Source organism: Chiloscyllium plagiosum, chromosome 34 (genome assembly GCF_004010195.1).
Source record: "Chiloscyllium plagiosum isolate BGI_BamShark_2017 chromosome 34, ASM401019v2, whole genome shotgun sequence".
Classification (NCBI taxonomy): Eukaryota; Metazoa; Chordata; class Chondrichthyes; order Orectolobiformes; family Hemiscylliidae; genus Chiloscyllium; species Chiloscyllium plagiosum.
The window spans coordinates 37649915-37671851 of NC_057743.1; the positions used below are offsets into that span (position 1 = coordinate 37649915).

General features: G+C 41.3%; 1 protein-coding gene and 1 non-coding gene across 5 annotated transcripts in view; one reads left to right on the top strand and one right to left on the bottom strand.

Moving 5' to 3' along the window:
• The window catches only part of clstn1 (calsyntenin 1), an 88025-nt gene extending 74888 nt beyond the window's left edge, over positions 1-13137 (top strand). For all 4 annotated transcript variants that reach the window (XM_043676194.1, XM_043676196.1, XM_043676195.1 and 1 more), the window contains 6 exons: positions 1079-1305; positions 5686-5856; positions 7041-7186; positions 8251-8386; positions 9947-10131; positions 10260-13137. In XM_043676194.1, the coding sequence (XP_043532129.1) occupies positions 1079-1305; positions 5686-5856; positions 7041-7186; positions 8251-8386; positions 9947-10131; positions 10260-10454 (1060 nt within the window). In that variant the 3' untranslated portion in view covers positions 10455-13137. The remainder of the gene's footprint in view (positions 1-1078; positions 1306-5685; positions 5857-7040; positions 7187-8250; positions 8387-9946; positions 10132-10259) is intronic.
• A 4876-nt stretch (positions 13138-18013) lies between these two features.
• On the bottom strand, positions 18014-18116 carry LOC122540495. Its single transcript, XR_006309326.1, has one exon. It is a non-coding gene; the product is annotated as a U6 spliceosomal RNA (small nuclear RNA).
• Between the last annotated feature and the right edge of the window lie 3821 nt (positions 18117-21937).

Consider the following 21937-nt stretch of genomic DNA (forward strand, 5'->3'; position numbering starts at 1 on the left):
ATGTTCATAAATCCTTTCCCTTACAATTCTCTCTAAGATTTTGCCCACACAGAAGTGAGACTCACCGGCCTATAGTTACTAGGGTTATCCCTACTCCCCTTTTTGAACAAGGGGACCACATTTGCTATCCTCCAGTCTTCTGGGACTTCTCCTGTAGACAAAGAGGACATAAATATCAAGGCCAATGGCTCTGCAATCTCCTCCCTTGCTTCCCAGAGAATCCTAGGATAAATGCCATCAGGCCCAGGGGACTTATCTATTTTCACCCTTTCCAGAATTTCCAACACCTCTTCTCTGCATACCTCAAAGCCATCCATTCTACTTAATTGTGACTCAGTATTCACATCAACAACAATGTTCTGTTCCTGAGTGAATACTGACGAAAAGTATTCATTCAGTGTCTCCCCTATCTCTTCAGCCTCCACACGCAACTTCCCACTACTATCCTTGACTGGACCTATTCCTACCCTAGTCATTCTTTTATTCCTGACATACCTATAGAAAGCCTTAGGGTTTTCCCTAATCCTACCAACTAAGGACCTTTCATGTCCCCTCGCTGCTCTTAACTCTCTTCAGGTCCTTCCTGACTACCTTATAACTCTCAATCGCCCCAATTGAACCTTCACGCCTCATCTTTACATAGGCCGCCCTCTTCCATTTGACAAGGGATTCCAATTCCTTATTAAACCACGGCTCCCTCACACGACCCTTTCCTCCCTGCCTGACGGGTACATACTTATCAAGGACACTCAATAGTTGCTCCTTGAAAACCATGGTGACCCACTGGTTAAACTCACCACCAGCAGTGACTTTCTAATGGGAGCAATCCTATGGCAACTTTACTTCCTAATAGTCACAGGCTTGGTCCAGAATGATGTTTGCATTGTGGAAGGTAGTAAAGCGAATCATGTCCTCAAGGGTAGGAAGTTGAGCTGTAGTATTATGTGGGTGGTTCTGTGTCATGCTGAGTGTTAAATTTTAATTATGCAGAATTATGAAAGTATGCAAAAAAAATTGTAATGAATCAGATTTCTCAAGAACACTGCATTAATAGTCAGTCATTTTTTTAAAATTCCAGGTGCTTCAATGAAGAGACTTGCATCGCTGTCCCAGATGTGGAGGGCTATGTAATGGTGCTTCAGCCTGATGAACCAAAGATAAGCCTGAGTGGGATTGATCACTTTGCACGTGCTGCCTCTGAATTTGAAAGTAACAATGGTGTTCCACTGTTCCCAGAGCTGAAAATCGTTAGCACCATCACAAGAGAAGTGGAACCAGAGGGAGAGGATGAAGATGAGCCTACAGGTGAAAGACCCATTATTTGTTGTTGTAGATTGTAGGCAAAGCCCCAGATGAATTTCAAAATATTCAAGTTTAGCATCACCACCTTTTGGTAAAGATTTATATACATGCTTTCAAAATGATGTAAAGCTAGATGCAGTGATAATGGCAGTAGACTTGGCAGTAAAGGTGTCCCAAATACATAAATCATTAAAATGTCATTGATCAATAAATATAAAAATCAAAAACTACACAATGTTAGACTTCATATCTGCAGGAACCGAGTGTAATTAAAGATGGTTAAAGTCTGGTGACAGCTGAACCAAGTCTTGGTTAGATAGCGGCTGGATTACTGAGCAGTTCTGGACACCACATCCTAGGATATGTTGGCCTTAGAGGGTTTACAGACCTAAGGAATTAATTGAATGATGCCCATACAACAAGGGTCAGGTTACAGGGAGAGATCAGAGAATCAATTCCAGGAATTTAGGGGTGATTAGCAGCTGATCTCATTGAAGCTTTTAAGGTGTCAAGAGCTGATTAGGTAAATAGATATTTCAACTGATTGTGGAATCTCGGATGGTGGGCCATGACCTTTAAAAATTAGTGACTTTCAGATCTTTAATGAAAATATTTAACATCCCAACGGTTGTAAAAGTTTGGAGCGCTTACTAATGGCAGCTGATGCTGGAGCAGTTGTTAATTAAAGAGAGATTGCTGTTTTGACCATAAGTTATAGGAGCAGAGTTGGGCCATTCACCTGCGCACCACCATTTGATCCTGGCTGCCTTCTCCCCATAACACTTGCTCTCCTGATTGATCAAGAACCTGCCCTTCTTGATCTTGAATATCTGCCATGACATGACTTCCACAGCCTTCTGCAGCAATGAGTTCAACAGATTCACCACCCTCTGGCTGAAGAAATTCCACCTCATGTCAATTCTAAAGGGTCGTCCCTTTACTCGGACTTGTCCTCGTATCCTAGTCTCTCCTAGTTGAAACATCTCTACATCTATTCTATCCAAACTTCTTAGTATCGATTTCAGCGCAGAGTCCTCAACTGCTTCATGTATGACAAGCCCTTTATGCCCACGATCATTTTTTAAAATATCCTGTGGACCCCCTTCAATACCAGCGCATCCTTCCCAAGACCCAAAATTGCTCTTGGTACTCCAAATGCTGTCTGTGCAGTACATCTCTAGTCTTGTATTCTCGAAATTAATGCTAACATTGCATTTGCCTTCCTAACTGCCAATGGAGTCTGCATGTTAACCTTGAATCTTAAATTAGGGTTCCTAAATCCCTTTGTGCTTCAGATTTTCGAAGTCTTTCCCCATTTACTAATTGTCTATGCCTCTCTTCTTCCTACTAAAGTACATAAAGTCACACTTTTTTCCCTCATTGTATTCTACTTGCCATGTCTTTGCCGATTCCTCTGGCCTGTCGTCCTTTTGCAGCATCCTGCTGCCTCAACATTACCTGTCCTTCCACCTATCTTTATCTCATCTGCAAACTGAGCAAAAAGCCTTTTGTTCCTTTGACCAGATCATTAACATATAAAATGAATAGTTGTGGTCCCAGCATTGACTCCTGCAGAATTCTACTTGTCACCATCTGCCATCCTGAAAAAGACACTTATTTATCTCTAGGCTGTCTTTTACCAGTCAGTCAATCCTCAATGGCAGTACCTTGCCCCTAACACAGTAGGCTCCTCTTATTTAGCAGCTTTCTGTGCTATACCTTGTCAAAGGCCTTCTGGAAATCCAAATAGGTCACATTCACTGGCTGTCCTTTGAGGAGGGAATGAACAAGTTAAACAAAGAATTCTAATATTTGTCAAGCATGACCTTCCCTGGAAGCCCTGACTCAGCGCTATTTTACTATGACTTCCAAGTACTCTACAGTCTTCTCCTTAATAATCGACACTATAAAATCTTACTACCAGCTGAGGTCAAGCTAACTGGCGTATAATTTTCTATCTTCAGTCTCATTGTTACATTGGCTATTTTCCAGTCCTCTAACCCTCCCTGATATCAGTGATTTCTAAAAGATCGTCACCACCTCTGCAATCTTGAGTTATCGCCTTCAGAACTATGGGAAGTCGTTCACCCAGTCTGGGTGAGTTATCCACTTTCAGCTTCCCCAGCATCTTTTCCTGTAATGATGGTCACTACATTCACCTGTACCAATGACTCTTTTGAAGATATACTGCTGGTGTCTTCCACTGTGAAGACTGCAAAGTGTTCAGTTCCTCTGCTGTCTTTATTCCCTTTTACTACTACAGCCTTGCTTTCCAGTGGTGTACTGTCCACTCTTGCCTCTCTCCTTTATATATAATTTTAAAAACTCTTGCAATCTTATATTGCTAACTAGCTAACCCCGATATTTCATCTTCTCCCTGCTTATTATTTTTGTAGTTATCCTTAGTTTATCAAGGCTGCTAATCCTCTAGTTTACCACCAATCTTCACCACATTGTATGCTGTTCCTGATTCTGTTGTCAGCTATGATTGCTTCGGCATCCTCTTGATGTTTCTTCTTGAGATGAATTTCTGTTGTGCCTCCCAAATTATCCCCAGAAACTCCTGCCGAACTGATTTTCCCAGTCCACCTGCATGTTGAAACCCCTTCTCTCCACACCCCTCCCACCCCCAAAAAAAACCGTTCCATGATTATATTAGTGCTTTCCTTATGCATTTTCTGTGGACTGGTTTATTTTCTTCCACATATTGTGACTATTGCTAGGATATCTTTACATAATTCCCATCAGGGTCTTTTCTTCCTTTGCAATTCCTGAACTCTACTCTCTGATTCTATACCTTCTGATTACTTTTTGCTTTCAATTTTAAGTTCACTGGTTTGATTCCGGCCTCAGACAACTGTCTGTGTGGGTTTCCTCCGGTTTCCTGCCACAGTCCAAAGATGTGCAGGTCAGGTGAATTGGCCATTCTAAATTTCCCATAGTGTTAGGTACATTAGTCAGAGGGAAATAGGTCTAGGTGGGTTACTCTTCGGAGGATTGGTTTGGATATATTGGGCCACACTGTAGGGAATCTTATAATTAACCTCCACCCCTTTGACCATCTTCCCATCCTTTTGATAGTGCGTGTATCCTTGGATATTTAGTTCTCAACTGTGATTCCCTTGCAGCCACATCTGTCATACCACAGCATTGTACCTGTCAATTTCAAGCTCTGTTACAAGAGGGGTTAAGGTATATGGGGCAAAGATAGTGTATGGTCACAGAAAAGGACTGAGATCAGGTGGTTTACTACTTTAGGCTGCAATATTCTAATGGTTGCTGTGTGGCAATGATTTTTTTTCCCTCCTTTTCCTGAAAGATTTCAGTTTGAACGGTCATACACCAGAGGAATATAACTCTGGTAATGCACAGATTGGATATTGTTATACATCTGTCCATATCTCTCCTGCATTTATGTACTGCAATAAATCTTGGTCCACAGATTCAGCATAAACAGATGCAGATATCAGTCAGGTCTGCTACAGTCCATATTATGAATTATCTTTGACAGCAGCGTCTTGATTTTGCATTGAAATCTGCATGTACCAATGCTAGTTGTTCCTGTCTGACATACTGCACAATAATTGAATGCTATTATCCTTACTGTTACAATTATAAAGCCTAGGCCCAAATTTTAAGGTAATCTGTAGAGTGCTATTTAACCATGGAGTAGCTTGTCAAACAGTGTCAAGAAATTAATTTTAAAGCTTGCGAATCTTGTAGCATTGTAAGCCACAAGACATTGTCTTCCTCCTAACCTTTGCAAGTGCACCAAAATGCTGAACATCCATTGTGGCTGAGGGCCACATTGTTGAGCTTCTTTCAAACCACTAGTTAGCTGCATCATGGGAAGAGAGAAGCAATGACACATGAGGAATGGCATTACTTGATGTTAAACCAAACGACTAAATATTTTCAGCAGATTCTTCATTACCATTGTTTTGTTTCATTTTTACTCTGCACAGCTGTTACTGATCTGCTAAGCAGCTTTCTATATTGCAACACAGTTCTGATGAAAGATCTTCAACCTGAAGCCCTCAGTTTTCTTGGCCACAAATGCTGTCAAACCTGCTGAGTATTTCCAACATTTTCAGCTTTTGTTTCAATTTCACATGTTAGTTAGACCTGTACACTGGGTACGTAGGTTTAATGTTTCTATGCAACCTATTCTACATTCCTGCTAATTCTGAAATCACTTCATTTGTAAAGCCAACTCAGATTTTTGGTGTTAGCAGCATTTCTGAACAGTTGATGTGTCAGGTCCAATTGAAACCAATTAGCTGAATCCAAAATTGCTGTGGGAATTTTAAAATTGACCTATATTGATATTTTCATTGAATTAACTCCATGGCATTGGAACTTAAATGGAATTTTTGCTTATAGTCCAAGAATCTATGGTATCTGAGGAGATAATGCACAATTTGGATACGTGTGAAGTCTCTGTTCTTGGAGATGAGCTGAATGCAGAACAGGAAAGCTTTGAAGTTGATCCATCTCAGCTCCAGCAAAGGGGAATGGAGATGAGCAACTCATCCACTGGTTTGATAATCACAGGTGAGTTTTAAAATATTGGAGGCTGAAGGCACTTTAAATATGTCACACGCATGTCGAGAAACATTTGATACTGTTGTCTTGCATGTGAATTTTTGAATTGAGGTTTGTGTCCAGTGAGTTTCCGTGTGGCTCCTGAGGTGGTTAGATTATTGATGCATTAGGTTTCTGCATTTCTGTAGTTATTGACCTACAAATATGTTGCCTTTTCAGTTTTCTAAAATATTTTCTACATTTTGTTTAACTATCCTTCAGAAATTGAGATGGGGATTCTCAAAAATTGGAAGCTGCTCTTTAGGGAGCCTGATTTTAAAGGACACATTCGAAATGGGAAAAATATTACTGTCTGACTAACAAGCCACCCCCACCTCGCACAGTAACGCTGCTTACCTCTGAAATGGTGGGAGTGTACTCAAAACTGTTTTTAAACAGAAGTTTGCACATTGTATCTTTGTGGGTACGAGACTACCAATTTCAAATGCCTGTGCTGGAACTGTATACTTGATGCTGAATGAGAACAGTACCAAGTTTGTCTGCAATGTTCTACTCCTACTGTTGTCCCATCTTTCTGTGAAAGAAGAATTTGGGAGAGACTACCTGTGGAGCTATAGCTGGAGTGTGGGAGAAATGTTCAATGGGAGGGAAAATTGAATGGGAGGGATATCATTCTTAATAATTACCTTGAACTAAAAGGCACTTTACTGTACTATCATATAACCGCTTAAAATGTAATGTTTAACATGCCTTCAGACACTGAATGTGATTTGTGTTCTTTGGACATTTTAAGGAAGCAAAAGCCCTGCATTTGATTTTACATTTTTCGAAAGTTTGTCCATCACTTTTGAATACTTGAACTCCTTTTGGGGTCCAGATTTTCTCTGGTGTCTTCCCCATTGTTAAGAGAGAGACTTGGATATAATTGCCAGCAATCCCATCAAGGTTGTCTTTCTCCCTTTCCCTAACCCACTGATGCTGAACCTTTTGTATTGTTACTATTCCTCAGTGGCAAGTGAAAATAACAAATTGGGCATCGTGTCTGGAACCTTGTTAATATTTTCGCCTCACTTAATGAAAATCCTAGGCGCTGTCCATTTAAATTTCTGCTTGTAGTCAGTTGGGAATGAAAATCCTAATGCAATGATATCATGTACTTGTTTCATGTGCTTGTATTGTTTTGGTTTGTATAGGTGTGAATACAATGGCAAATTATGAAGAGATGCTGCATTTGATCCGTTACCGAAACTGGAACAGCGAGTCACTGTTTGAAAGGAAGTTTAAAATTGTTTGCTCAGAGTTGAATGGACGCTATGCCAGTAATGAATTCAAAGTTGAGGTAGGTGAAAACTCCTGTAGGTGAATAAGGCTTGCTAGCTTTTGTTGCTTAAGATTGGACGAAATTATTAGATGATCTGACAATGAGATCTCAACTTGAAAGCCGAGGTAGTATATTTGACAGTACAAAGAAAAATTAATCATTTTCACTAGCATATTGATTTCAGAACCCCCAATTGAACCTTATCCAAGGATGCTTTGGAATTGGTAGTATGTAGATTTTAAATTTCATTTTGATACAGCAAAATTTGATTTAACTGACATCTTACGAACTGGTACTCTCCATAAACCAGCAAAAATTATATATATCAAATACCACAGTTTACATTCCTGTATTATTCTGTCCCATTACAGTTTTTAATTTATTTACCTCAATGTCAATGTACTTGTTCAATCAAATGATCTCACGACACATCAACAGTTGATTCAATGTTGAGTCAGTTTCTACTCATACCACAGTCTACTGCAATGACAGTAGTCATTTGAGGGTTGAAGTGAGAGTTAAGGGTATGGTGCTGGAAAAGCGCAGCTGGTCAGGCAGCATCCGAGGAGCAGGAGAATTGACGTTTTGGGCATAAGCCCTTCATCAGGAATGAGGGCTCGTCCCTCATGAAGGGCTTATGCCTGAAACTTCGATTCTCCTGCTCCTCGGATGCTGCCTGACTTGCTGTGCTTTTCCAGCACCACACTCCTGACTCTAATCTCCAACATCTTACAGTCCTCACTTTCACCTAAATGCAAGTGGAAGGGCTGTCTGACTGTAAACTGAAGGCAAAGTTTCATTATTTGTGATATATGCTTTAAAAATGTGATGTGTACAGCCAATATGATTTTTTTTCTTTAGTGTGTTTTTACGTTGACTATGTGGACCTCTTGATTATCTGGAATATTTGATCAACCAGCATGCTCTAGGTGACGTAGATGATGGTTAATAAAATGTTTGCTGTAAGTCAATTGTAGCATAAAGGGGGTTGGTTTGATTTATATTTTGTGCAGTTTTAACTTCACATGCTGTAATGAGAGTCTTAGGTATCTGTTTAACAGGGGCATGTATGTTGTTTTCAGGTAAACGTAATTCACACTGCTAATCCGGTGGAGTACCCCAACCATGTATTGGCACAGCCGGAATTTGTACGCCCAGTTCAGCATGCTTCTGTCGACTTGTCTGGCCACAATCTGGCAAATCCTCATTCATCCTCAGGTATATGGAGATGTTCAATAATGGAAACAGCTGTTATGTAGAAAGTGGATTTTGCAGTCCCTGCCTTTTCACTTATTGTTTAAAAAAAAACCTTTTACAAAGATAAGTTTCAGTTAGATAACATTCCTGATAAAACTCTTATTCAAACAAATGTACTGCCTTGGGTGAAATGTTTGTTTGCTAGTTAATTTATTGTATGAAAATATATAGGCTGCCTAATGAGAGAAATGGCGAGGTCACTGAGTTATTAAATCATTATTGGAATGCTTCAGTACCATGCATGAGTTCACCAATCTGCAGCAGACATCAAATTCATTTTCTAAGCCTGTCCAAGGGTTTCAAATCTATTTCAATGTTTGCAGGAAGAACGAATGTGTTTTTTTTTAGTTTGCCCCCAAATCAAGGTATTGTATTTATTAGAATTCAGCCATTCTTGTGTTTAAGGCTTTTTGAATCTAGATCGTAAGTTCATTGTCAGATCAAGCAATTAGCTGATCAAAAGTCAGCAATGGATGCCATATTTAGGGGCTTGTGTTCTTTTCAAAACTGAAATGCTACTTCAGAGCATGACCTATTCCAGCATCTATCGATGTGTTGTGAAGATTTTGTGAAACACTAAATGATCTTTCAAAGTACAAGCGGAATTAATATGGAAATTTTATTTCCTTGTATAAAGACAAGTGCAGTTTTATCCTGAGTCATTCGGTCAGGTTGTGGTGAAGGGTTTGATTTTGCGATTCCCAGCTTCCCTGTATGCAGTTTCTTCAGGAAGAAAGTTCCTACTAATACTTGTGATCAATGTTACAACCAACTAAGTTTTACTTATAGTTTAGCTTATAAATACTCTAAGGGACCATGTCCTTTTGATTCCATCGCACCTTTTATCTTAATTAAACAGATTTCAGGTGCTGGATTCAGACTGTCAATATTCCCTTCCTCTTTCTATTTGATAAGGCGTTTGATTAATGTTTTGTATGTTTACAACTCTTTTCAAATATTTTTTATGCAGACATGATTCATGTGCTGTGTATTGTCTTGGCTGCAAAAAACATGTTTTAATTGCTTATAGAATCTTTTCAATTGTGTGCTCACTATTTTTCCAGTTCTTCCTCCTCTCCAGTCACCACCCCCACATTGTAGACTGTATCTTGGATAAGATGACATTAAGCAACAGGCTATATCAGCTTTGTTATAACGTGTCACCTAGTATAGTTCAAATGGTGACCAGACATCAGCGGATTTTATTGCATGGATGTCCTGACGGTCCTAGTTAGTGGTTTTCTAAAGACCTGAGTCAAATTACTTTACACTAAAGGGACTTGGAGGTCTTAAAGTCAAACTTATGAAAAATGCCAAATAGCTACATTATGTAATTTGGTCGTAAAACATAGCCAATATAGCTCCCTGTAAATGTGCAGCTGGAGAATGAAAAGTTCCCAGCAGTCTCAGTCCACTGTAAAAGATTGTTTTAGTAAATATAAATGTTCATACGAGCCATGTTCTCAGCTTTGCATTTGTCCTTTCAGTTATCAAAAAACAACTTTGCTTTTTTCTCTCAAGTTGTTCCTAGTGCAGCAACAGTTGTCATTGTGGTTTGCGTCAGCTTCCTTGTCTTCATGATAATCCTTGGCGTTTTCCGAATCCGAGCCGCACATCAGCGGACTATGCGGGATCAAGAGAATGGGAAAGAGAATGAGATGGATTGGGATGATTCAGCCTTGACAATTACAGTAAATCCTATGGAGGTAAGTGGCTACTTAATGCCAAACTTCTTTGAAATTTCTAATTCTGCAGCCAAATATTTGTGGGTTTTATTTGTATTTTGTAGGGGCAGAGGTTACTAAATTCTTAATGTATTATGTTGCCTCACTAGACCTATGAGGACCAACATAGTAGTGAGGAGGAAGAGGAGGAAGAGGAGGAAGAAAGTGAAGAAGGTGATGAGGAAGATGACATTACCAGTGCAGAATCTGAAAGTAGTGAGGAAGAAGAAGGTCAGCAGGAAGACCAGCAGAATGTTAACAGACAGCAGCAACTCGAATGGGATGACTCGACTCTTACCTATTGATTTCCCTGCTGTTGCTTTGTGCTTTTGGAGACTTTGTTGCTCACTCCATCTGACCTAAGGAACCATCTTGCACTTTTTTCTTGTCATCTGATGAGTGACTTTAGCTAGACAATACACACAATTTTCAGGACTGTCCCCTTTGCTCTAAGAGGCAGCTTTGCTATTTTCTGTTTCCATTGAAAAGAGAAATTGCATTGAGTAGCGTTTAAAGTTGCTTGGTTTTGGCCTGGTCATAAATTTTTTTCTCGTGCATGTGGAAAAAAATTGCAGAAAAGGTCGATTTACGTAGAGAAATAACAAGATTTTTAATATTTTGTAAATATATTGAAATTATGTAATTAATGTCTTTGTGGTAGTGAAAACAGGGATTGGCCAAATGAATTGGGAAAGCAGAAATTTAAAGAGACAGTTTGATAAAGTCATCCTTACTGATGCCACATGGAGTTGTACTGCTGCAGTATACATTTCAATGTGTTCAAATGTTAAACTAAATTGAGATTATTGGAGCAATTTTAACTGCTCAACCAGCACAAACCAATATTTAGGTTTTAAATGCACTGTGCTGTTTGGCATAGAACTCCTTGCTCATTAAATGTCTTCTACTTAAAAGGAAGGTAAAGATTAACCAGAATGGAGAATTAGCCACTGCTGAGTAAAAGTTAATTACATTGGGTGACTGGGCTATCAGAAAGCAGATCCTGTACAGACCAAGCAAATCTAATACTGTCTTTTTAAATTGAATGCTGTATGATGGGGAGAGATGGATTCAATAAACTTGAGGCTTTCTTTGTGAACCAACCCTGTTGGAACATGCACATTTCAAATAACTATCAATAGTTCCTGTACATTGAATTGTACTGTAGTTTTAAACTATTTGTTTACATTTAGTAAACTTTGGTTTCTCCTGGTAATATTGTAGTTGGAATTGTACAAAGAAATTGGCTCATTTGTGAATCATGTGTTTGGTTTTAAAACAGTTCTCTGCCTCCATGTTTTTAAATGAATTTTTAATTGATATGAAAGTGTTTGCCAGAAAGGTGCTAAAATATGCAGCTTCGGTGAGATGTACATAGCAGACCTGACTGAAGAAAGGAGGAGAAATTGAAAAGGATCTCTGAGAATTTTCAAAATTATTGGCAGGATTATAACAGATGAAAAATTTGAGAACTTTTGTGACTGAGGTAGTGTGTAGTGAATACAAGGCATTAGATTAATTTGGCTTCTCAAGAAAACTGATGTAATGGACTAATGTGTGATTTTGTCCTTTTGTCATCCCTGAATTACTTAGTGTTGGAAAAAGTCTTGCACAACTTCAAAGTTTTAAGCATTGCAACATTGCTACAGTTTTACATCCTGAATCCAGGAGTGTTGACTGTCACTTCAAATAGGGATATCCAATGGCATTTCAGTACCTAAAAGAAAGAAGGGGAAGTGAAATTTGTAGGTTTGCGTTACTTAGGAGTAAACCTTGGAAACCGGAAGTTCAAATGTGGTTAAGCATTGCTTATGGTATCAAAACGACAGGAAGAGGCTGCCCTCTGTCTGGTACAGTTCTTAGCTGCTTTGTGAATGCCAGTATCAGTAATTTGTACTGATATTTATCACCAAAATTCAGATATTATACTGGCTAAACTGTTCCTCTCTGCAAATTAGCTTTCCACAAATGTTTTGGGTTTTCCAAGAGGTCTGGCTGGTGTAGTGGTGAAAAGGATAGTGACTAATATTTTGTAGAATTGGCCTGTTATTGGAGAGAGAAAAAAAACTGCTACTGGTGGAAAATTGGAAACATTGTATACAAAGCATTATATTCCAGAGTTGGCCTAGAGTATTTATGCTACTGGTGGAAAATATGTTTGGACAGTACTGAATTAGTCACTTGTTAAAGATTGAAAATGAGATTTCTACTGAAGTCCATGTGGATGCAAGGTTTTTGTTTAAATGCAAGTTAAGAATGTAGAGCTTTGTACAAAATGCAATTTTGTTAGGATTTTTGTAAATCCTTTACAGACGTATAGCATCTAGTCGCTGTGGCCACAGTCATCCCTTGAAACCAGGTCTGTTTTTCTTGCTTCTCCCATTCTTTGGATTAGGATCTGTTCCTGGGGCAGAAACAGTAATATGAACTGGATTGAGATGAGCTGGTTGGGAGTGCCTTGATTTTTGCAATTAGCATAATTAATGATGTACATCTAGGAAGTGGAATAGTCAAAATGTTTTGTAACTTTAAATTGTAGATTGCCTAACAGTGGGGAAATATGGTTTTACTTGTTTTTTTGTCAAGTTTAAACAAGTGATAGTTTTTTTTCAAAGTTGGAAAAGTATAAATCTTATGTTTAAAGTATTTGTCTGACATAGATGTTTTGTGTTCATGTTGTGTATGAGACTTGAAGTCTATCCATATATTGTCATCGTAGATAATGTATTAGACTTAAAGGCTATCATGTTAAAAGCTAACCAAGGTGTAATCATGTTATTACTTGTATGTAGCCAATATGGGTATTACCTACAGAGCTGTATGATAGACAAGTATGAACAGTCCTTGAGCTACAATAAATTTCCAGCTGTAAACACTACAATATTGTCCAGCATGTTTTAATGAGTTCTGTTGTATGTGGTTTCTTGAGGTGATCACAGTTGCTGCCCGTTGCACTGCAGTGTCAAAATAAAAGAACCTTTAAAACCAGTGTTTGTTTGTTTTAATATGTAAAACTGCTCAAACTTCATATTGTTTCCCACATGCAAAACAATGAGTATTGTATTTTTAGTGGGTTTCAATCCAAACATCTACGAAAAATCCACTTGAAATAAAAATACATGAAATGGTAGTTTGAACATTCTGGTAGAGTTGCATTACTGATCATTACTTTAATTGTCTGTACAAACCTGCCTGCATAAGTAAATATAGAAGTACAATTCAGGAGGTGGTGCAGACATCAGCTGAATTGAGAGATTTGGTGATAATGTTGGCATTCGCTTGAACATTTCTCAACCAGAATTTTCTTGTGAATGTTTGTTGGAACGTTTTTCTGTCATGGTGAGAGTGGAAACCAAAAGATTTGCAGATGTTGTAAATCAGAAACAAAAACAAATTGCTGGAAAAGCTCAGCAGGTCTGGCAGCATCTCTGTGGAGAGAAACAAAAGTTGATATTTCATGTCGAGCGTTCTGAGGAAGAGTCATTGGACCTGAAACATTAACTCTTGATTTCTCTCCACAGATGCTGGCAGAGCAGAGTTCTTCCAGCAATTTCTGTATGGTGAAAATGGAATTGTATTTTTCTGAAATTGAATAATTTTGAGAACAAATATCATAGGCTTATTTTTTAAAAAGCTTAACATTAACCAGGCAACTGTAAAATGAGGAAGGTAGGGTTATCATTGTATCAGCACTTATCATGAAGTTATTACTGAGAATCCAAAAGACTGCACAGCTGTCCTGTTGAAAAGAAAACTTGTCCTCTCCCAATCTGCCCTACAATGACATGAAGCTGGAATTACAATGTGGTTCACTCTTACCTAACCTTTGAAATAATTGAGCAAAGTAATATTGCAATAGTCAGCACTTGCTAGCAAGTGGCCTTGCATCCTTGGGCATAGGGAGATTACTGGCCTTGTCAATGATACAAGCTTTGTAATTTCCAACAGCTATAGATGTTGATGTTTCAAACATCATTTTGGAATGACTGGAGAAATGCTGAAGGTGACTCTATTTTTTAAAAATTAAAAGTAGGAGTTCTGAGACATCAAAAGTTTTCTTATTTGATGTTCAGTTTTAAGGTAATTGAAATGAAAGATGTTTTTATACCAAAAATGCAGCCCAATTGTGAAGCGCAGAGCAAATTGTTTATCTATAAAGTGTAGTAATTTGTAAGTGCTAATGTATAGGCTTAGAGAGTACTTTTGTGGTTACAGAAAACATGAGGATAAAATATTTGCATGAGTTGCAAACATCTCTGTCTGTGATTGTGACAGTTTTCCATTTCCAGGCCTTTGCACCTGGAAAACTTAAACAGCATGTAACGTTCAGTTTGCTTTGTGAAGCTCAGTTTGAGATTGAAGGTAATCTAATTGCTCAATTTTAAGATTGTGATGGGCAGCCTGCAAAAGACTATCAACAGCAAAGCAGTTTATTGTGTGAGAAATACATTGTAAAAAGAATGTCTTAACCCCATGTGAAGTTTTTTTGTTTCAAGTATTGTCTATTGTCTTACTGCTGTGCATTATTTAGCTGTAAATAAACCTCTTGGCCTATACTCTCAACTGATGGTGTGCTATTTTCCTGCCTTCGAGAGGATGAGCTGGAGATACCACATGGTTCTATTGTCAGGACTAATTGTTAACCACAGCATACGATCCTAGAACTTTAACTAAACGTGAGCACCCTCCCACCATATTCTGCACCCTTTTTATATTTGGCCAAGTGTTTTGAACCCAGTTATGGTTCACCCTTGCCCAAATAATCAGATCCTTTGGCCAGGAATACCATTGATATTGTGGAGTTTGACTTAATGCTAATTTCAGTCGAGCTGGTGAGGGACCAAATGGCCTACTCTTTGTTTATTGGGAGGATGAGAAGGAGCAAATCCATAAGTGAAACTGCGGGAAGATGGAGACAAGTTCATACTCTACTGCTCTTACCACTGAAATGCAAGTAATGATGGAGATATTGGTAATATCTGGAATAATAATTGTTCATGGCTCTTGCTCTGTGGGCAATGACAGCTTGTTGAATTAAATTTTAGTTAATAAAAACAATTAGAATAAAAAACTAGTCTCAATAACATTGCTGAGAAACTCTGGTCTGGCAGCATCAATGGAGAGAAAACCATTAACATTCAGAATCCAGAACTGCACCGTGCCCCTCTACAGAGCAGAGCAGATTTTCCCTCACTTTACCCAAAGTAGACAAGCAGGAGGCTGGAAGAACGCAACAAGCCAGGCAGCACCAGGAGGTGGAGAAATCGGTGCCTCTGGTATAATCCTTCTTTAGAACTGGGGATGAGGGGAGCTGCAGGTAAAGGGGTCAGTGACCCTTCTAGCCACCAACTGGATTCATTCCTCCCATCGACCAACCAGGCTGTACTCCTCTACCTGTGTTCACCTATCCCTATCTCACCACTCCGCCCCCTCCCCAATTTATCTGCAGTTCCCCTCACCCCCCCCCCCCCCCCCCCACAGCCCTGAAGAAGGCTTACACCTGAAACATTGACTTCTCCACCTTCTGCTACCTGGCTTGCTGGGTTCTTCCAGCCTCCTGCTTGTCTACTTTGGATTCCAGCACCTGCAGTTTTTTTGTCTCACCTTACTTTGTCTGACCAATATGTGACTCCACATCTTCTGTTTTATTTGTGACAGCATCACAGAATAATCCAAACTCAACTGTTTATAGTTATGAATGCCATTAGCAATCTGTTAATGACTGGATAACATTTTTGTGAAGTTGATTGTGATGGATATCCCTGATGTCCCAACCAATAACTCCCTCTGCTCCTCTTCAAAATCCTCCACCTGAACAAGCAGGTATGGACCTTGGTTTGATGCTTTGTTTGCCTTCTCGCAGAGCGCTTTAGGGAACATCTCCGGGACACCTGCACCAATTGACCCCACCACCCCGTAACCCAACATTTCAACTCCCCGCCCCCCACTCTGCCGAGGACATGGAGGTCCTGGACCACCTCTACCGCCACTCCCTCACCACCCATTTCCTCGAGGAAGAATGCCTCATCTTCTGCCTCGGAACACTTCAACTCCAGGGCATCAATGTGGACTTCACCAGTTTCCTCATTTGCCCTCCCCCACCTTACCCCAGTTCCAACCTTCCAGCTCAGCACCATCCTCATGGCCTGTTCTACCCGTCAATCTTTCTTCCCACCTATCTGCTCAACCTTCATCCCCACCTCTATCCACCTATTTGTACTCTTGGCTACCTTCTTCGCAGCCCCGCCCCACCCCACCCCACCCCCCTCATTTATCTCTCCACCCCAGAGGTACCCTGCCTCATTCCTGATGAAGGGCTTTTGTCCGAAATGTCGATGTTCCTGCAGCTCAGATGCTGCCTGACCTGCTGTACTGTTCCAGCACCACTCTAATCTAGACTCTGATCTCCAGCATCTGCAGTCCTCACTTTTGCCTAGCCGCTTTGTTTGATCTACCTGTTTGACTAAAACTCAAAATCTCCCAAGATATTTCCCCACATCAGGGGATTAGTATCGGTGGTTGGTCTTTGAACACCTTTGCCAGAGAAAGACCTGTAGCCTATTGCAATAAAAATTGTTACAGTAATGTTGGAAAGAGGAATTTGGTTGAGGATTCTGAAACAATTCAAGATCAAAATTAGCAAGGAGAGAGGACTGCCTTCACTTAGGATGCTTTTAGTTAGAACAATGATTTGGAGCTCTGAGTTATGTCCTTTGTTGAGAGGAGCATGATAAACTTGTGGTTATTCATTAAACAGTTTTGTGTTTGTGGGCTGAGGGGGTGGGGGCAGCTATTGTTTGGACTGCTAATCTAGGTTTGAATCCATAGTCAGATGTGTGCGTGTGTATGTTAGGAGAACATACCTTCTCCCCACCACCACACCCACCCCACTTTCCCAACTTCCATCCAAGCTAGGTTACTCTACTCAGGCTAGATATTGTGTCCACTTGAGTGAGCCAACGGTAGGGCCTGTCTGTGGGATGAGATGGTAGAAAATTTAAAGAGAGAAATTTTGCTCATCTTCAGGAGAATTTTCACACATTTCCACAAGAGGGTGTTGTGCTCCCTAATGAGATAAAATTGTTCTGCAGTATTTCAGTAGACTTTCACAGCAAAGACTTATGCCAGAGCGAGTGTTCATAGGATCTATATTGCATTGCCATAATTCAACAGCCATGTTGCCCTGGAGCATCTGAGGCTGAGGGCAAGCGTTAGAGGTTTACAAAATTGAGGAGCATGGATAGGGTAAATAGGCCAAGTCTTTATGTTTAAAAAACCTGTTGAGGTTTGGGGAGAGGCTAAGACAGCTGAACTAGGTTCTGCTGTTTACTTATTTTTATTCCAGCTACTGACCTGCAAAGGATTTAGCAAGGTTTTTTTTTTACAGATTTTAATTCCTAACTCTAATCTCAACCAGATGAAATAATCACAGTTGATAATCGACATGTTAAAGTGCTGCATTAACATAGATGTATGTTTTCAAACAGGAGCTATAAATGTACATTTGGGGTGTTCAGCCAGATAATTCATGTAGCTCCTCTCACAGCTACAGGACTTCTCAAGTACTTTTCAACAATACTGTTGCTTTGTCACGTCGTCTCTCATAAGAACCAACTCTCAAATAGAAGTGTTTTGCTGTGATGTCTCCTTTGTATTTGTGAAACAGACAGTGGCTCCTTGTATGTTTGAAATCAGTTTGAGGTGATCGCAATGACCCAAGAGCTTTTGAGGTTTATCTTTCGTACTTCTAGGATCAGAGATGCAGGATGTAAAGAGCATTGTGTAGCATTCCTGCCTCTTCCAGATGTCAGGTTCAAGTTTTGCTCTGGAATTTCTTGGCCACAGAAGGTGTTTTTTTTTTTAAAAAAATATGGAGCACTTCACCTATTTATATGCCATCTTGTATAGGGACCATACTACTGATCTCTATCATTCCAATTTTAGTACATTTAACCAAACAACGTCAGCCTGTAAATCCTTCCAATCTATCTGGTGGTAGGTAGGAAGAACAGGACTATCTCCTCCTCCCCTTCTCCAGGAGGCAATGGCAAACCACTGCAGATTTCCACCTGCGAACCTGAAGTCTGTGTCTCAAACCCCAAACAAGGATGGGTGAGACAAGACAGACCTTCAGCCAATGTGGTTTGTGCAAATATTGTTTAGGGATTAAGATTGACCCAAAAGAGTCACTCGACACAGAACATTAACTCTGATTTCTCTCTTTACAGATGCTGCCAGACCTGCAGAGCTTTTTCAACAATTTCTATTTTTCTTCCTGATTTACAGCAGCTGCAGTTCTTTTGGTTTTTACTGTGCTGTACAGAGGGCTCTGAGGCTCATGTTAGTTGGCTTATTTGAAATATTAGCACAGTGCTAATATTTGCCAAAAGCATGTTTTCAGAAGTGCACAGACATAGCATGCACAAGTTTCAGTGGATGATGAGATTGGGGATGTTTGGGCTTTAGAGACTTGTCACAAATTTCCTTCTGGAATGTGCCTTTGCAAAGGAAGCCTGGAAAGAGATGCAGTGCTTTGCATCAAGGTTTGTCCTGAGCAGTCCCATGAGACAGGACTTTTATCTGTTCCCTTGGATGCGCACACACCGAGACAAACATTGATTGCAACTGGAGGACCACCAACTCTGTGAAAGATGCTCTTCTGTCTGCCCGAAACTTGTTGGCCCTCCAGAACAAGGAGTTGATCCTGACCAAGTGTAGAGTGTTGCTGGAAAAGCACAGCAGGTCAGGCAGCATCCTAGGAGCAGGAAAATCAACGTTTTGGGCCAGACCCCTTCAGGAATGAGGCTGGGAGCCCTGGGGGTGGAGAGCTAATTGGGAGTGGGGTGGGGCTGGGGACAAGGTAGCTGAGTGTGCAGTAGGTGCATGGAGGTGATCGATCGGAGAAGAGGGTGGAGCAGATAGGTGGGAAGGAAGATTGGCAGGTAGGGCAGGCCATGAGGATGGTTCTGAGCTGGAAGGTTGGAACTGGGGTAAGGTGGGGGGAGGGGAAATGAGGAAACTGGTGTGAATTGATGCCATAGGGTTGAAGGGTCATGAGGCGGGTGGCAAGGTGCTCTTCCTCCAGGCGTCTGGTGGTGAGGGAGTGGCGATGGAGGAGGCCCAAGACCTGCATGTCCTCGGCAGTTGGTGGAGGACATTGAAATGTTCGCCCACAGGGTGGTGGGGTTGGTTGGTGCGGGTGTCCTGGAGATGTTCTCTAAAGTGCTCTGCAAGTAGACGTCCAGTCTCCCCAATGTAGAAGAGACCGCATCGGGAGCAATGGATACAATAAATGACATGTGGAAGTCCCCTTTTGGGGCCTTTGATGGAGGTAAGGGGGGTGGATGAGGGCGCAAGGTTTGTAATTCCTGCGATGGCAGGGGAAGGTGGCGGGCTGTCCTTGTGCGGTTGGAGGGGTGGGGATCATGGGTGGAGGTGGATGAGATGGGCTGGAGGACATCTTCAACCGTGTGGGAGGGGAAATTTCTGTCATTAAAGGAGGGGGGCCATCTGGTGTGTTCTGTGGTAGTACTGGTCCTCCTGGGAGCACATACGACAGAGATGGAGCAATTGGGAATAAGGGATAGCATTTTTGCAGGATGTAGGGTGGGAGGAGGTGTAATCCAGGTAGCTGTGGGAGGTGGTGGGTTTGTTTTTTAAAAAAAGGTGTTGAGTCAGTCCTCGTGGATGGAGATGGAGAGGTCCAGGAAGGGGAGGGAGGTGTCGGATGGTCCAGGTGAATTTGAGTTCGGGGTGGAATGTATTGGTGAAGTTGATGAACTGGTTCGACCTCCTTATGGGAGCATGAGGTCGCACCAATACAGTCAATGTAGCGGAGGAAGAGGTGGGGACTGGTGCCGATGTAGCTATGGAAGATGGACTGTTCTACGTAGCCAACAAAGAGACAAGCATAGCTGGGGTCAGTGCAGGTGCCCATGGCTACCCCTTTCATCTGGAGGAAGTGGGAGGATTGGAAGGAGAAATTGTTGAGGACCAGTTCAGCCAAACAACTAAGCGTGTCACAGGAAGGGTACTGGTGGGGAATTCACGAGAGGAAGAAATGGAGGTGTAGAGGGACTGGATGTCCATGGTGAGGATGAGGCATTGGGGCTGGGGAAACAGAAGTCTTGGAGGAGGTGGAGGGCGTGGGTGGTGTCCTGAATGTATGTGGGGAGTTCCAGGACCAGGGGAATAGGACAGTATCGAGGTAGGGGGGGAGGGAAGCGATGTCACAGGCAGGGAAGGCAGCGTTACTCTTGAGTATTCGCACACGTGGGGAGGGCAACGAGTGTTGACCAAATGTTGCAGACTGGCACATTCCAAGGCCCAGGCCTATGTGCTGACACACTAAAGATTGGGGTGGCTGCTACCAAGGTGTAGTGGGGAAAGACCACTGTCTGAGGTCTTATTGCTGAAGCTAAATGAGGGTCTGTTCAGTTATCAAATTCAAAGTTTGGGAGAAGATTTGTAGCTCGGGTGCTCGTTGCTGTGTTTGTTGAAGGAGTTTGTGGATGAGTGCCAAGGGAACAAAGAACAGCCAGGGAATTCCTGGAAGCATGGCACTCATCCACAAACTCCCATCAACAAACACATCGACCTGGACCCAATATACCAACCACTACAGCGGACAGCTGAAACTGACAACCGGAAGCGGCAGGGACAGACCACTATAAACACCGGAGGAAACATCAAAGAAGCGCTTCACAGGAGGCTCCCAAGCACTGAGGATGTCACCTAGACAGGGGATGAAACGTTTGCAACAAAAACTTCCAGCTCGGCGAACAGAACCACAGCAGTTATCAAGTTCTCCTGGTGCCTCATATACATGTAAGAATAGTTTTGTATGTGTAAGAAATATCTTTGGAGTTTGACACTGTCCAAGTCAATGATTTTGTTTCCTTGATATGCTACTGCATGGAACTGAACTGCATTTGTGACTATGTATATGATATTTGAGTGGGAGCAGCGTCGAAGGTAAAAGTGAACCCGGGAGACTACAGCGAAGGTAAGACAGTTTGTTTTAAAATTGCTTACCTGTAGCGGGCAGCGGTGTGTTTTTTTTTACTCTCTCTCCACAGAAAGAGCGGGAGCAACAGAGGAAGTGACGGCCAGCAGAGGGGCAGCCAGGAAGGAAAAGTGAGTATATAAGTCAGGAAGGCGGCTAAACCCGAGATTCTACACCTGTAGTATCTCCCACCCACCCTCCTCCTCTAACCTTCTTAACTACTCTGCTTTTTCTTTTAAGGTAAGGATTTTTATTTCTTTACCAGGGACTAGTTAAAAATTTACTTCGTTTTTTTTGTGTGTGTATACATTCAAGTCCTTATTTAGGGTAAAAAAAAAACTATAGCAGAGAGGTATCAGAAGCTATTCTAACTCATACTTGTACAGAGTAAGTAATTAACTAACGAAGCAGAGATGGCTGGGCAGGTGATGTGCTGTTGCTGTATGATGTGGGAGCTGGCAGATCCCATTGTGAACGGCAGTGACCACATCTGCAGCAAGTGTTGGTTGCTGGAAGAACTCCGGATCAGAGTTGATGATCTGGAATCTGAGCTTCAAACACTGCGGCACATCCGGAAGGGGGAGAGTTACCTGGATGCTTTGTTTCAGGAGGCAGTCACACCTGGGAGATTAAGTAATTCACATTCAGCTAGTGATCAGGCACAAAAGAGTGTGACTGTAAGTCAGGCAGGTAGGGGGAACCGGAGTTCAGGAGTGGAGGAGCCTCAGCCCTTGACCTTGTCCAACAGGTACGAGATTCTTGCTCCCTGTACGGATGAGGAAA